This window comes from Drosophila pseudoobscura, chromosome X (genome assembly GCF_009870125.1).
Source record: "Drosophila pseudoobscura strain MV-25-SWS-2005 chromosome X, UCI_Dpse_MV25, whole genome shotgun sequence".
NCBI classification, from domain to species: Eukaryota; Metazoa; Arthropoda; class Insecta; order Diptera; family Drosophilidae; genus Drosophila; species Drosophila pseudoobscura.
This window is the reverse complement of record NC_046683.1, coordinates 60,656,594-60,673,360: the sequence shown is the minus strand read 5'-3', so window position 1 is coordinate 60,673,360 and position 16,767 is coordinate 60,656,594. Positions and strand designations below refer to the sequence as shown.

The 16,767-nt window shown below is 43.5% G+C and overlaps 2 protein-coding genes and 1 non-coding gene across 3 annotated transcripts; 2 read left to right on the top strand and 1 right to left on the bottom strand.

Annotated features, from left to right (window-relative positions):
* Positions 1-1,327: 1,327 nt before the first annotated feature.
* On the bottom strand, positions 1,328-14,121 carry Baldspot (elongation of very long chain fatty acids protein baldspot). The gene is made up of 4 exons (XM_001353028.4): positions 13,923-14,121; positions 12,332-12,606; positions 3,268-3,405; positions 1,328-3,100 (listed from the first exon to the last, which is right to left on the bottom strand). The coding sequence occupies exons 2-4, from the start codon at positions 12,511-12,513 to the stop codon at positions 2,482-2,484; spliced, it is 939 nt and encodes a 312-aa protein (XP_001353064.1). The 5' UTR covers positions 12,514-12,606; positions 13,923-14,121; the 3' UTR covers positions 1,328-2,481.
* Positions 5,759-5,973, top strand: LOC6900306 (U12 minor spliceosomal RNA). The gene has a single exon (XR_053279.2). It is a non-coding gene; the product is annotated as a U12 minor spliceosomal RNA (small nuclear RNA).
* A 1,149-nt stretch (positions 14,122-15,270) lies between the features above and the next one.
* Positions 15,271-16,446, top strand: LOC6900307 (sentrin-specific protease 1). Its single transcript, XM_033381527.1, has 3 exons — positions 15,271-15,470; positions 15,531-15,693; positions 15,832-16,446. The coding sequence occupies exons 2-3, from the start codon at positions 15,574-15,576 to the stop codon at positions 16,444-16,446; spliced, it is 735 nt and encodes a 244-aa protein (XP_033237418.1). The 5' UTR covers positions 15,271-15,470; positions 15,531-15,573.
* Positions 16,447-16,767: the final 321 nt, after the last annotated feature.

The following is a 16,767-nucleotide window of genomic DNA, read 5'->3' as shown; positions in this document are numbered from 1 at the left end:
CAAAATTAACAAATTGATTTTTTGTAAAAAAAAAAAATTCATAATAATCGGTTGACAGTTTGGCAAATTATTGTATCAGCCAGGCTCCGTTTTTCATTTACTTATTCGATTTTATCTGTCTTTTGCCGTTTTATCTTGCTTCCCTCCGCCAGAGGGCGCACACTGCACGATTAAGAGCGAGATAGAGCAATAGAGAGAATGGGAAAAGCCCTTGAAAACGTGGAAGGGGTGGCTTAGCCAATGCAATTGAATTTGTTTCTTGTGGCTATAATAAGTAATGATCCGATGACCAGATTCGGCAATCTAATATACATATATGGTCAGAAGAGATTCTAATATACATGGACAGACGAGAACACCTTTATAAATTGGTCCCCAGATTGGAAGCGCGATATTGTAAGGGATTCGATTAATTTTGATTATGTTGGCACTGTGTTGCTCTTCACGAAGGGGTTGCGAGACGAGATCATGCCCGAGGTATACCAAAAGTGAAAATTTTGTTCTACAGGTGCCACCCGGCTATATCGTTTAGGCCAACACCAGAATGGGATTCAGTGAGTGTGAATGATTTTCGGCTTTTCCACAACCAAACGGGATGGTCTCCGAGGCGGAAAGTAGGGCGCCCAATCCTATTCCCGCAACCAAGAGAAACACATGAATTTGTTTGTTTTTCCATCCTTTTCCTTTTGTTACGTTTTATTTATCCGTTGGTTTTGTTTAGCATTTTCAAACATTATTAGCTTTTGTTTTGTTCTTCACTTTTGTTTATTATCTATACCCGACAAAAAAGTTCAAATTTGTTCGTTTCAATTTCTACCACTACGGCGCATCGTCTATCATCGGGATGCTATCCTATCGTATCCTATCGCAGGATCCATCCCATCCTCCCGCACTCACCCGATCATCTTTCGGTTTCTTTTGCTTTTCCTTTTTCGGTTTCAGTTTCAGTTGCAGTTTCCTCGTTTACACTAAATTAACTTTTCAAGTAGGACTTTTTGCTTTTCATTTCCATGGTTTATCTCTTTCTCTCTCTTGCTTTTCGCCTTCTCATATCCATATCCATATCCATATTCATATCAACATTCTCTTTTGCTTACAAATATAAATATATATAATTTAAGCTTTTGTTACGTTCAAGGACTTCCTTTTGTGTGTAGAAACTGTACGTTTTCGTTATCGGTTATCGTTTTCTGTGACAAAGTATCCAAAATCCTATGCAAAGGTTAACTAAATAAATGCCTTCCCCTAACAGAACTCTGAATATAATATATAATGCCTTAATCTTTGCGTGGTGTGTTAAATGGTGGTGTTAAATGGATGCACTGCACTTTTTAAAAAAACACTTTATTACATTACAAAACGATTTGCGATTTACGCTCGTGGATCGTGGTTCGTGGAACAATATTCTAACTTATAGTGTCTTCTGTTTTGCTTCCGTTTCTGTTTCTTTGCTTCGTTAATATTCCATTTAGATAGTTTTATAAATATATATTGTATATGTATATAGACTTAGAGTACAAAGTTCTCAGACCCGACCCCACGCTTTCGCTACGCCTATTCTGCCTGAATATCTATATCCCTTAGATACACTAGGGGGGGTACAGCGTGTGTTCTTGAGAATTTCTAACTAACTTAGGAGGCAACACAAATCCCACCTGAGAAGACAACGCAAATATCGCAATGCAATCGAAAATCTACATCAATTCGGGAGGCTGTCAATAAATCTGCAAGTTAAATAATATATATAAACCGGTATATACATACATATATATATGTATATATATATATATACATACGACCTTTTTTTGTTTCTTTTTGGGACTCAACAGCACACTACAACTGTACAGAATCTGTATTTGCGGAGGGGAATCTTTGAGACTGCTTTTTGGAGAAAAGAAGTGTGTGAATGTGAATGTTTCTGGTGTGTTGGTGTCGTAGTGTGGCTATCTCTATATAACTCTAGATCCCCGCTATAGACAGAACTGCCTGATCTGATCTGGGGATACAATCATTTCCGTCTTCCTTATACATATATAGAAGGATGCCTCATTCCAACATTCCTTACAGAGTCTATATAGCAGCTAAGTGTACGACGCTTCATGTTCCACAGTCTCTCCGCCTACTCCTACTGCTACTCCTACTCCTACTCCTATGCCATACAGCTCTCGAGGTTGCCTTTTTCTTATATACATTATCCAGATATATAGTACAGTATAGGGGGGATATATGCCTGTCAACCTGTTTCAACTTTATGCTTACAAATTCTAGAATTTCTGTCTGTCTGTCTGTTTGTGTGTGTGTGTGTATGTGTGTGTGTGCTGCTGGCTGGCCCTGGGGTTAAAATTAAAAAACAACGTGTACACCGCTACATAAATAAATCCTTAGCCATCCTTAGCCGTTAACAGATCCTCCTGCCGCTGCTCTTTCCGGTCCTGCTTCTGCTCCTGCTCCTGCCCCTCCTCTTTCTGCTGCTGCTGTTGCTTACTGCGCCTTGGCCTTGCGCAGATAGGCGGCCTGATCCTCTGACTGAGTGCCGCCCGATGAGGAGATGTGGTCCACCGGCTGCTTGACCGCATTCTGGCCGGCGAGAGTGGCAGCCATGCGACGGCTCTTGTTGCCGCCCGGCGACAGGTACACCTTATAGAAGAATCGCGCGAATAGGACAAAGTAGCTAAAGTACATGGCAATGGAGAGGTTGATGTTGCGCTGCGAGATGTTGCACGACTGTGTGCCGTGGGTCTTCAGGAAGCCATTGGCCCACACATTGATCGCACACCCGATGATCATCTGCGTCAGCTGCAGGGACGTGATGATCATGGCGATGAATCGCGGTGGATTGAAGCGGGCAGCCTTCAGTGCATAGTAGCTGTACATCACCGAGTGCACGCAGTAGTTCATAACGATGAACCAGCGCGCCGAGCTGGTGTACTCCGTGTAGCTGAACCACGAGTAGATCAGCACGGTGATGTGGTGGTACCAGTGCAGGAAGATAAGCGGCTGCTTGCGCAGCACTATGAATATCGTGTCCCCCAGCTCCGGCAGCTTGCTGAGCACAAACAGCCAGGTCCAGAATCCGCACACGCGATCTTGCTCGATGTAGCTGTCGTTGCGGGGAGAGAGAAAAGGTGGTGAAATATCGGTCGCAATCGAAAGGGGAGCACAATCCACCGAATCCACCCAATCAAGTTTCAACAGCTCTGGGGTTCATTGTATGCAAAAGCAACCTTGAATCTGATTGCGGATCGGTGATTGGGGATTGCTACTAACCTGGGCACACAGACTGAGTGGAAAAGTCCGTAGTGACGGAGCACATGGAGCAGTTCCGGCGCCGTGCGAGCAGCACCCATGATGCTGAACATCGCCAGCATTGTGTTCCATATGATGAGCGGGCCACGAAGCTGAAATCTGCAACAAGAACAATGAGAATGTTTAATAAATATCCACATACGTACAAGGTTAGAAGGAAGCACTTCCTAAATTCTAGAAGTTTCTCCAAAGCGGAGTGTAGTTCTCTCTCTCTCTAGGGAACACTCAATATTTACCCAAAGCCAATAATAACCGAGAAATCGCACATGAAAATAAAACAACGAACCAAAGCCAAAAGTCAACAAAACCTTTGAAAATTTTTCAATTATATTACCTATTTTACCTGTGTGGGGGCCAACAGGGATCGGGCCCAAACGAGCGTGACAGTCAAAGATCAAGTGCTTTATGTACTATATATACTGTATATATTTGTGCAATGCAATGACAGAACTAGCGACGGCCCAACCCCCTTTTCCAAGCGTGGAAAAAAGGTCACCGCAAAGTGAAACTCCGAATGAAGTTTGCTCAAGTAATTGACCGCCAAAATGATCGTTCCAGTGATCAGGGGGGCTATAATCCCAGACAGAAATCATTCTATAAAACTGACTAGTGGCTGGGAGCTTAGAGCAGCGTGTGGTTGTCGGTTGTCGGTTGTCAGGTCACTTTATGATGTACCTATCACGATCGTTCGATGCATTTTTAGACATTGTTTTGTCACGAGATCGTGCCCCAGATTGTATACCCTTCAGGAAGGACAGAAACAGCCAAACAGCCACACAGATTAATAATGACTTTTAACGACTTCCAGCTTCCGGCATTAACATATGTATTTATGAATTTCTTGAATTGTTTGGAAAAATGTTGGGCAAGGTCAAAGAAACGGCTCAGGCGATAACCTTCTTGCCCTCAAAGCAATTGCAGAAACAATCAAATCAGTCCGCCACGTGCCTCCACCATACGAGTGTTGTGGAGGCATGGAGAGGGAATCCAATAAAATTTCTTTGATTTTCGTTTTGCCCAAAGACTGGTTTCGAATTTTAATGATCGCACAGCACCGCACCGCTTGAGAGTTCTCTGAAAGAAGAAGTTTTTTGGGGTTCTGGGAACGGCAAGCGGGAAACGGGAAACGGAGTGAATCACAGACATTGTCTGACGGGCGATATCAGTCAACGACGTTAGTCCAGCTGAATCACGGCCCCATTCACAACATACCCTTTCGAGTATTGCTTTGCGTTAATCGGCAAAAATTAGTAATGAAATAGTGCGCAATCTATGAGAATTAGCCTCTTAACGGCAGACTAATCAGCGAACCCAAACCCTTATCGATCCCAGCCAATCGGCCAGTCAGCCATAAATTAGTCATAAAAAAAAATCATTCCACACACACACACACACACTAACACGCAAACACCTGGCCAAAACACACACTGAAAAATACCTGTGATAAGAGAGAATGTGGGAATAGTTTTTGGGCCGCGTGATTGTGGCGTTTTCTTAGCACCAAAAAAACCAAAAAAACAAAAAAAAAACCACCACCTGTTTAGAGAAAAGAAAATCTGTCGCGTCGCACAATCTCACGGAAAAGTACATAAGTATTTGTTCTCATTTTTAAAATCGCCACCAACTCCAACAACATAGAAACAAAACCAAAAAAACAATTGCGATCGATAGCGAGAAATTACGAAACGCCGCCAGCCGCCAACCGCCAGACGCTATAAAAAAGGAAAGATTTTTTTGCGGCGCAGTGCAAGACGATTGTGGCATACAAAAAGCTCACTCAAATTTGCGAGCCCAGTCAACAACGGATTTGCATAGCTATAAGTGTCCCCCCCCTACCTACAACCCCACCCCACCCCACTGTAATAGACAATTAAGCTGCGTTTCTCTACACATGTGTGTGTGTGTGTGTTTGTGTGTTTTTCATTCTGGAAGCGGAAATGTTCAACTAAAGAAACTAAAGAATTGAAATTCCTTGTGCTCTGAATAATAGTTTAAGATTTTCTTAAGCAGTCATTTCCATTAATCACAATTAAGCTCAATTCCCAGGAGAGAGAAAACACACACGCACACACACACACACTACTCTGGGTTGGAAGGAGGCCTAAGCATTGCCAGGCGCCGAGCGGACAGGGCTGCTTCGGTGATAAGGAAGAGGACTGGTGCCCCGAGTGCTGGTTCGATGCTGGAGGCAGCGGTGCCAAAGTCCTGGGAAGTTCCCTGGAGAGGATGCCCCCAACAGTCACCTGTCTGTAAATTGTATCTTTGTGAAAAACCAGGCAAAATCAACGAAAGGAAGGTTGACTCTTGGTTCCTGCACGCTCCCATTGCTCTCCTGCCCGAAAAGCCGCCCCAGAAAAGGCTTCGAAAAGCTTCGTTTCGCTTGCACTAACAATTCCCAACTGGTTCTAGCGGCCAGTGCATCAGCTGCCGGCTGCAGGGCCTGTGAATCTTCGTGCCTGAAATTAATGAGTAAGGAAAACCAATCCGCCTTGCTAATCGCTTGGTAGTATTTGGCTTCTAGGCAAAGGGGCGGCCCTCAGAAGCCGCTCCCTTGAGGCCTAAATTTTTGCACGGGCACAGGTCGCCCCCTGCTTTGCCGGCACGGCCCCTCCCATTTGGCGGCAGGAACCGGCACCTACTTTTGTGTCGGGGAGCGCTGCTGGGTGGGGGGGGACCACCGCTGCCGGTTGGGGTGTTTGCGATCTGCCCGATAAAACATATATTTCATAATTTGCCGAATAATCGAGACTGACGGTGGACATCTTTTTGTGTTTTCTTCTGTGCGGTGGTGTGTGGTGGAACTTTCTTTTCTTTCAGCGAAAAATTGCATAAGCAAAGAGAGGAGAGGAAATTTCGCAGAGAAAGAGTGAAAACCGGTATTTGGCAAAACATATAAACAAAAGAAGTCTTGAAAAGAGGGGAGTCAAAAAGAGAGAGAGAGAGAGAGAGAGGGCATTATGCAAGCCCCAAAGCAACAAATATTGTCCAATTGATTGTTGTATGTTGTCTGGGGTTGACGGCGGGGGTCTCGGTTTTACCAGGGTTGTCGCGGGTCTTTGGTTTGGTTTAGTTTTTGGCCTGGGCGATGGTTTTACAGGTTAATTTTTGCATATGTATGCATGTAAATATATGTATATGTATATGCATGTACCCCCGATAAATAGTCAGACATTGTCTCACTTTTAGTTTTCTTTTGTTTCTGTTTTGTGTTTTTTTTTTTGCAACCTTTTTTTTGCTTGTGGCTTGCAAAAATTTCGAGTGGGACTGGAACTACGATTATGTTGTGGCATTAATTAAGTTTTTGCTTTTTCGGTTGAATTTTATATTCATTATAATTATTATTCATTATACTTTGGGGTTCACAGACCACCAGATGATTGGTGGGTCTCAGAGGCATTGACCAAGTTTTTTTTTGTTTCGTTAACTGCTGTTATCCAAGTTGTGAAAGGCTTACGAAAGTCAAAAATGATAGGCAAGTGGGTTCAAGGGTCGCATAGTCGAGTCGAGTTCTGCAGAAAGAAAGATTTATGGCCTAAAAGAGGTTCCATGACGCTTACTGTATGTTTATCCCCTTATTAACCTCATTAATCGTGTCTATCAGGTGATCAGCCGCTAATCACTTGAACTCCCTTTGACCCGATGAACCATTGCTCCATTTGATATCCGGAAGCTTATTTTTAAGGCAAGGGTTTTTAGTTTCAGTGTATAATATGATTGTGTGTATTGACTGTAAGCGGGAGGGACACGACACCCCGGTGCCAGGTGCCAGGTGCCAGGGTCCCGGTTCCAGATTCCAGGTGCATTATAAACACAAAAAAACGACAGAATTTCGATCAACAGAAATCCCAAAGAAATACCAAATTTAGTAGCTACGAAAAAAAAACCAGTTGGTGCTTCCAACGAAAACAGGTGGAAAGTAAAAGTGTAAATGTGGCATGATTCCAGAGCGAGAGACAGAGAAAGATGCTGAAGAGGAAACGAGAGCAAAGGGCAGACGGCCCGACGGGCCGACAGACAGACTCTCCTCTGTCGGCGGTGAGAGCTTTCGTTGCGGAAGATCCACAGACCAAAGACAAACACAGAGGGAAAGAGAGCCTATAAAGAAATTCGGTTTTTTGTTGACATACTTTAACCAGATTTGCTCGTCACTCCTTCCATTTCCACGTCTGTTGCTTTAACGGTTGTTGTTAATTTCTTGTTTAATATATACACATACACATACACCTGTATGTATGTATGTGTGTGTGTGTGCACATTCCTATAAAGTAGTATCAAGTTAACGGGCAAAAGCAAAGTCAATTCAAATGAAGTTTCACTTTCTGGCGTTGATTTCTTTCCCTTTAGCTTTGTGGCCTTTGGTTGTCCACTAAATGCTGCCTTGTAATTGCTAATTGCAAGTTTAATTACTATTGTTGAACTCGAACAACCGACAACAACCCACAGCCACCTTCCCCCCCACCCAAAACCCAACACCCCACCGCAAGACTCGACCCCAAAGTCAAGTCAAGTCATCGCTGAGCAGCGCTGCAATTACCTACTCGTATTGATTCACAAATTGTTATACAATTGTTGCAATTCAATTGAAAAACTTCCGCATATTTGCGTTTCCCTTAGTCATTTTCTGGAGGAGCTTGCGTGATGGAAGGACATCATTATAGCCCAGAGAAAAGGGGGCTTAAATGGAGAGGGGGTAAACCATGTACAGCGCACACTTATGGAGTTCCGATTAACTCATTTGCTGATAAAAATAAAACGCAGAAATTTCACAGGCCACGGCCATGGGAATGACTCAATCCATCAAAATATATATACATATAATACGATATATGTATGTTTGTGTGTGTGCGTAGAAAAGGAAAACCCCCGGCATATACTCATCGTTTGTTTACAGATAATATTGAATGCACGCCCATTGGTTCGATCTCCCTAAAAGGGGAGACGCACCACACTCAAAGTCTAAGGTTCGCAAACACACACACACACACACACACAGGGGAACAGGGACAGAGGTCAACAGAGTTTACCTAACAAGTGATAAAGTGTTACACATTAAAGCAAAAATAGTTCGCAACCCTTCAAAAGTTAGTTGGACGTTGGATATGCAATGACTGCGCCAATCAACGCAGCTTCCGACCGAGGGGCGCTGCCGCATGTCGCGCGAAACCGATTGCAAGCTTGCGGAGACCTACAGCCGGTTCTCTCTCTATTTGCAGCTTTTCGCATTCGTTCAGTGTACATCCAGTGGATGCTCAAGGAAAAAATGGCGATAATACAAAGAAAAAAATGTACTACAATAAAAAGTAACGTACACTTTAAAATAAACACAATGTATTCAACTTGTAGGAAATGTATTAATCTTAAAATGTATGTGAAAACATTTTCTCTTTAAGCTAAGTTTAACTATTTTATCCTCAGTGCTTTTTTCTCTGGGTGTAGAATAGCTACAAAAAGGGAATGTACTGCCTGGTAGTACAGTCATCATGTCATGTCATGTCATGTCCTGTCCCCAGCTCCCAGTCAACCCCCCACAGTAACCCTAACACGGGGGAACGGAACCGGGACACACCCACTTCTTGCATGTCTTGTACGTGCTTCCCCTCTGGAGCAGGATAGGGAGAAGCAGAAGGTTCCGTGTGTACTTTGTACCTCAAACGGTATGGTATGGTATGGTATGTAGGGTAGGTATGTAAACCGGCGTACGATATCGTACTGTATTGGTTTGCACCACAGTTCTAATCAGTTTAATGACTTTAATGGCTGTTCTGTTTGAAACGCCACTTCGGTGGTGTTGCGTTGGGGCTGCAGTGGGTCCAGTAACCCAATTCTACGTGTAGTTCGCTGTTTAAATATGCACTAAATGAATGTTCAAATGCAGCAGCGATGGGATACGTACAGTACAAGCCCTTCGACGACGGAAAGCTCTCAAGTTTCAAGTGATACAGATTGGTACAGGCAAGCCGATCCGCTGATGGAAAGAGACCACTGTATGCCTCTGTATGCTCTACAATCAATCCCTCGCACATTTTTTCTTCTGAATCATGGCACAAATGATATCATAAGCAATTACGACCGGCCAGCCGAACAGCACTAAAAATATGTGTGTGGGGGGGCATAAACACGAGTATAGTGTGTTTGGGGAGCGCTCTGCCTGGCCTGGGGCAATGTGGCTGTGGCGTGTTCGGATGATAAGACGGCGTTTGCGGTGGCGGTGGCGGTGGCGGGCACCACAACAATGTTCATCCATACACACGCCGACAAACAGACGGACGGATGGCCTTTCCGCGCTGAAGCCTCGTGGAGCATGGAGACAGTCAGTCCAGTCCACTGATAACGGAGCCGAACAGACCGCTGTCTATACCTATACCGTGTAGGTATGTGCATAGCGATACAGCAGTTGCGATTTGATATCTACACCGAATCTGTGCACACAAACACGAAATCACAGAGCCTCAGAAGCCTCGAAATCAAAAAAATTAAGAGTACGCACGTGGAAGAGGGGTTACAACACCCCCCGCCCTTCCAAAAAGATGACGCAGGTTGGTTTCAGATCCAACAATCCCCCCCCCCATACCGCTGCATTTTGGATTGTTGCGTTCAATTCACACCTTTCTGTACTTTTTTTTTTGATGGCTTTCGTCTCCGTGCGACATGTGCGTAAATATTTAAACGGCATCGCATCGCATCTCCACAAAACATTCAAGTGTAAAGTAAAGTTAACAACAACAAAAATAGCCGACAGATCCATCCATCCATCCATCGACCCAATCCAATCCAAGGGCCAAAAGCCAAGCCTCTGTGCAACTCAAAGGGCGCGTGTGTGTGCATTGGAATGTCTCTCTGAATATTGCACTAGACTCGTAAACAAATATTTTCGGCTTGGAGTGGAGAAAAGGTTGAAGATTAAGGGGAGTGAAATAAAAAGTGGCCATCCAAACCATCCAAAAACAGTTCACAGACAAGTCGTGCAAATTATGATCTAACAAAAAAACAGAAAAACGAGGGGGAACGTTGTGAGTTGCTGCGGCGACCGCAACTCTACATTTATGTATACCCGATACATAGACAGCATGGCTACATTGAGCGACAATCTGTGCGGGCGGGAGAGATAGAAAACGTGTCTGAACATGTCGTCGGGCGCTGCGTAGCTACTGCAAATTAATCTATTCCTTTTGGCTATAAAATTATCCGATCTGATCCAGATCAGCAATCTCATAGATACGGTCATTCTCGTATCTTCAATATTGTGGATGCCACAGATTTTTATACGATTAATTATACGATCTCGTTCAGATTTTACACTTTAGAACATATAATCATCCTCTATGATACTGCTTTCTGTACTTTTCTGTTTTCTCGTATCTTTGAAATTGTGGATCCCACAGATTTTCGCCATTTGTGAGGGCGGAAGTGGGCGGAGCAAAGTTTTGAAATATACTTTTAACAGTGACATATCACAGAAGTCTGAATACAAAACGTCGTTGCTCTAGCCCTTATAGTCTTTGAGCACTAGGCGCTGATAGGGACGGACAGACGAACAGATAGACATGGCTCAATGGACTCGGCTATTGATGCTGATCAATAATATATATACTTTATGGGGTCGGAAACGATTCCTTCTGGACGTTACACACATCCATTTTCACCACAAATCTAATATACCCCAATACTCATTTTGAGTAGCGGGTATAAAAAAATAGCCTGGAGTTTGGGAGGCCATACATGGCATGTCACGAGCGTAACTTAATTTGGCCACAAATCTTGATGACGACAATTAGAAATACAGGGACAGGGAGATACAGCAGAGAGAAAACAAAAGGCAAAAAACGCCAGAATTAAAACCAAACGAAACGAAACGAAACGAAACAATCGTCGAACACGAATACCCCCCAATTGAATCAATCGCAGCAGACAATCAGATGATGGTTTGCTTAAAAGTTCCTCGAAAATTGCAGGAATTAAATGTTTTCAAAAGGTTTGGAATTAGCTGTCGTTTCCCTTCGGCTTTATCTCTGGCTCTTTGCATGTGCCGCCCGCTGTGTAAATCCTTTTCCCGTGATTTTTGTTCGCAAGTGGAAGTGTGATTTGGCATTCGATTACCGGGAATTGTCCGACGGAGTGGAGTGGAGTGGACTCTCGAGTGGCGGCATGCCTTGACGGCTTAATATTAAGAAATTGATTAACTGTAATCTTATATAATTACATGACGGTGGTATGGTGGAACTTAGGGGCTGACCGCGATTACAACAATCAATCGAAGCACACTTGTGTGCTGGCAACAAATCAGACGAGAAATTTAATTAAATGAAAGCAACGAAAAGGCAAATCCAAAGGGTACTGATTCTCTACTGATACCCGACCGAAGGATACCCACTAAAAGATAATAAGAGCTACAGATACATATTTAGATACCTATCGGTATTTAAAACTCTGCTAAACGGATATGCCAATACACTGCACTCTACATTTAAATAATTTGCAGCCTCGTAAAATGGGAGTTCAATATACCCATATTCGCTGAGAGTACCCTGCATAAATATGTAGTTATGGCTCTCCTCTCAGAAAATTGAATGAAGTCAGCAGCCAGGCAGGCAGGGAGGCAGCAGTCTGCAGTTGGAGCGAGATAGAACTATTGCCTTTTGCCGGTAACTACCGCACATCGTACTGTGCACTGTAGAGGGAGACAGAACAGCAATAAACTACCGTTCGTTGCCAGATGCTGCTACTGCTGCTACTGCTGCTGGTCAAAGTCAAATTTCTATGTGGGCGTTGGAGATGTGTGAGCTTGCAATTAGTGGAGGGAAACAAAGGTTCGGTTCTTCCATCCCACAAGGGAGAGAAGATAGATGGCCAGAGAGAGAGAGAGAGACAGAGAGGGGTAGAGAGAGGGCTGCCGCTCCAAGTCAAGGTTCAAGCAATGCAAAAGTTCTTGAGGCATGAGAATAATGCAGACTCTGCATCGAATGCATAAGATGGGAGCTGGCAGGGAACACATGTTTTTCTTGTTTTGATGGTATATAAGACTCACCTTGGACGATTTTGCATAAAGTGCTGACCACCGAATATCACAAGCATATAGATGCCGCAGTAGTAGAACACCCATGTCCAGTTCTCCAGCATCCATTTGCGTGTCCGCTGGTGTATGAAATCGTTCTCGAAATCGAAGATATACGAGTAGTTGGGCGTCACGCTTATGTCCATGTTAATCATTTTGGTGGGTGTGGTGGGTGGTCTTCTGCGTTGCGTCGCTGGTGGTGTTTATGTTTGGATCGGGTTCTGGCTATGGTTCTGGTTCAAGTTCAGCTGTGGGGAGAGTAGATTTCAGATTCTCGATTAGATTGGTTTGTACTGTATATTGTGTATAATGTTACACGATGCCTTGCATTTTAATTCCACTCTCGGAATGGGGAACTTTTACAACCCAACCCGTTTTTCTAGGCTTCAACTTAAAGTGCGCGCATAAATTTCCCTCGGACCGAACTCAGATTACGACCTTCCTTTCCCCTTTGGTCCACCACCTGACACCTCCTTCCCATGGATTCCATTGATTTTGCAAAAATAAATCCGTTCTCCCACCAGCATCAGCATCAGCACCCTCTCCCTTTATCTCGCTCTGCCGCCTGCAGACGCCCGCACAAGTGCATCCCATTCATGAATGGCATGGCGCACACTTTATGGTCATCTTCCTTTTCACACCTCACCTTCATCTCGCCGTGCGTACATACATAGATACACAAACAACTATCAATAGAGGGGCAGGCAGGCAGCCAGGCAGGCGATTGGGTGGGTGGTGTGGTGGTGGTGGGAGAGCGACAGTCTGGTGGCCATCTCTCTCTCGTGCGAAAAAGAACTTTAAGAGAGTGCACATAAGCAGGTGCCGGTGGCAGCGGGCTGCCAGCAGAAGGGAGTGGAAGGGACCGGAGGGAGGGGAAATATGCCTAATTGCATGCCAGACACGCGACTTCACACACATGCCACACACATACTCTATCTCACTCTCACACAAACGCAGTCATTTCAATTTGTTGTAAGCTTCGCTTTTAACGGCAGCCAAGCACCGCAAAGCTTTAACATATCCGGTTTTTTTTCGCCAGTAGCTGCGCGAGCGCTTTCATAAATTTCTAGTGAAATTTTTTAACGTGGGCCCTAGCGGTTTTTGGGACTGTTTTATTTTATGCTTTGAAAAAACATCACACCATTATTTATGCCGGAGCTCTGCTCCCCTCTCTTTCTCTCTCTCACACACTCATCTACATATGTTGCAAAAAACACGCGTTCTGTTTTACATTCATCTTCTTGCTCTTGTTTGCTCGTTCTCTTTCTCCCATTTTTTCAGTCGAAATTTGATGCTACGAATACGATGTAATCGATTTAAACACACAAACATGGAATATGTACGGATAAAAATACACGTTAAATCAGCAAAAAGCCTGGCGAATTCTCTGCTCTCTTTCACTCTCTTTTCTCTTGCGACAGCATCGTGCAGTCTCAACAGGAAACAAAAAAAAACGAAGCAAAACCACCACAAAAAAACATCAACGAGTGCACCGGCGACACGAGATTGGATTGGAATTGGGAACATTTGTAACTAAAACTAACACTTTTCTACCGATATTTACTTTCGAACTGATATTCGCAATATCAATATGCCCTGCGAAAGCCAAATTTGTTATTGGGCGTTCAACGCACGAGCTACACTTTTATACACTTTTTCCCCAGTAACTCTCTCTCTGGCGGCACGCAACGGCCCGCGAAAACGGTCTGCACGGGGTGGAATCGAAAAAATAATGCGGCGAGCGGTGGGCGGCAAGGCCATTCATTTTGCCGCTCTGTTTTGTGCTTAGCCCACTTAGCCCCCCTCAATAAAGCAGGTGAACCACTTCGGTTCAACCGCGAGAAATAATACTTTTGGAAAATCTTCCTGAAGATCCATCCCACCCTTCCTCCTCAGTTAAAAAAAAAACTCTATAATTGCACCTGAATTGCGCTTAAAGCTTCATAATTTTCGTAGGAATATTCAAATACCCGCCTGGTCAAAAATGGGTTAATTGGTCGGAAATCATATTCCTCAATTTTGATATTCTGTCTTATCAAACTTGATAACTAGGACCTTCAGCGCTAGAAATTGAATTTTATTCGTCTGATGGATCGATTTTGTACAACATTGGTTAGTTTTAAGGACTCCTTTTTATTTGATTGCGTCTAAAATACGGTTTAAACAACTAAGGCAAACAAAAAATTAGAGCGTGTAACAACATTGTTGCAGGTCAACAGGATTCAGCTACGATTTTGGACATTTGTATGTCCTATTTCCTTAGATAATTTAACAATTCTGTTTTCCAAGCTGCTTTGAAACTTAAATTATACCTTTTCCATATATGTATAGTAGATATCTCGAGCCCAATACCAATTCTGGGTCTCCTTAAGAAGACCATTACCTGCAAATTTCGTTGAGATAGAATGAGACTGACTAGTTTCTGCATTCATTGAAGCCGGAGATGACAAACATTTCCTCATTCTATAATATCCTCGACCCTAGGGTATATGCATAAAGCAAACTTATTTGTTTTCAGCTGAAATTTGAAATTTATCGCATATTTTATCTGAAATTCTAGAGATGTGCAAAATGTGGATCTCAACTTCGTGAATTGTTCTACATTTGACATTTATATACATTTTGCAACATGTTAACTACATATTTCTGTAATAAACGTTACAGCATGGCCAATAACCGATTGGAAGAGTTGCTTGGCAATGGGAATTTTTGAGCGCCAACTTTGAAAAAGCACGTTTTGTGCAGAATGCTTCTCAATCCGCGGAGAGCGTCGCGTGGCAGCTGGCACCGGCACCGGCGACGGAACTGAAACCCCAGCACCATATTTCTACGATACTTCAAGGAAGCGTTCATAAGTATTTCAACTGATTCTCCTGATTCCTAGTATTTATTCTCCTTTGCTTATAAATAGTTGTAGTGCCGAAAAACAAGAGAGCTCCTCTTTTTTCAAGTATCGCCCTGTTGACAGCACGTTTTCCTTAAACATTTCATATCCAATTGCCGAGGACATGGCAGAACATGGCTGGCTCGGATCCGACGACGACTGTCTGCTCATTGACTAGGAGCCCGTCATAATCGCTCTGGACGATAGCACCGATAGCGAGCAGAAACAGTGAGTGGAGGAAAAAGAGAGAGTTTTTGAATAGTTTATGATTATGTGTTGCTTCCTTAGGTCTGCGGAAAGCGAAACAGAGCATCAGGTAGAAGTCCAGGCAATGCAGCACTTCAGCGGCCTATTCTTTCGCTATGATTTCGAGAAGGAAATTGAGTTTATTCCCATCACCGATTGGCAGTTGCGGGAGCTGCAAGACATAGTGACAGGCCCAGACAATGCTGTAAGCACTGCCATCTATAATATATCTATATACAGATTTCTGATTCGAATAGGATCACTGTCTCGCTCCATTCCATGCCATATTAACTCACCCTTCTAATGCATGTGTCTGTCCTGTTCTGATCTGATCTGTTTGCAGCCTCTTATCACCAAATATTCGCTTACAATCACTAAAAAGGATATTCGCACACTGACCGACCTCAGCTGGGTGAACGGCACAGTGATCGATTTCTATATGAATCTGCTCATCGAACGTTCGCAGCAGAAGGAGGGAATTCTGCCCAGTGTCTACAGCATGAACACAGACTTTCTGAAACGCGTCTTCGAGTTTGGGTTCGATGCTGTGAAGCGCTGGACGAGTAAGATTGATGTGTTCAGCAAGGACATCATTCTAGTGCCTGTGCACTGCAATCTTAATCATTGGTGCATGGCCATCATACACTTGAAAAATAAGACTATCTTCTACTACGATTCGCTTGGAGATCCGAGTGACATCGCCCTGGATGTCCTTCAGAACTACATTATTGCCGAGTCGCTAGACAAGCGCAAGGTGCAGTACGACATGAGCGGCTTTAGGATTGAAAATGTGTTGAATGGTCCGCAACAAACAAACGAATCAGACTGCGGTGTGTTTAGCTGTATGACAGCCGAGTATATAACTCGGGGAAAGCCGCTGACATTCAATCAGGAGCACATGAGCTATTTTCGTAAGAAAATGATACTGGAGATTGTTCATGGGCAGCTGTGGAAATAGTACTGGCCAATAGTACTACAGTCTCCACACCCTACAAGCTGCACCCTGCACCCTTAAGGAATTAAGCAATAAAGAAGGGGAATAATTGCTTAAATAGGGAATAGAGTTAGACATAGAACTCTTTTGCAGGAGCGCTCCCAAACACACACTACACAAATGAAACTTATCTGAGCCCATTCATTCCTCTGTTGAACAAAAACTTTTACAAGTTATAAAATCTATGGGCCACAACATAATTAATAACATAAATATCATACTTTAAGCAAACAAGAAATATAATATGTAACAATAATACACAAATGTATAATATAAATTATTTTA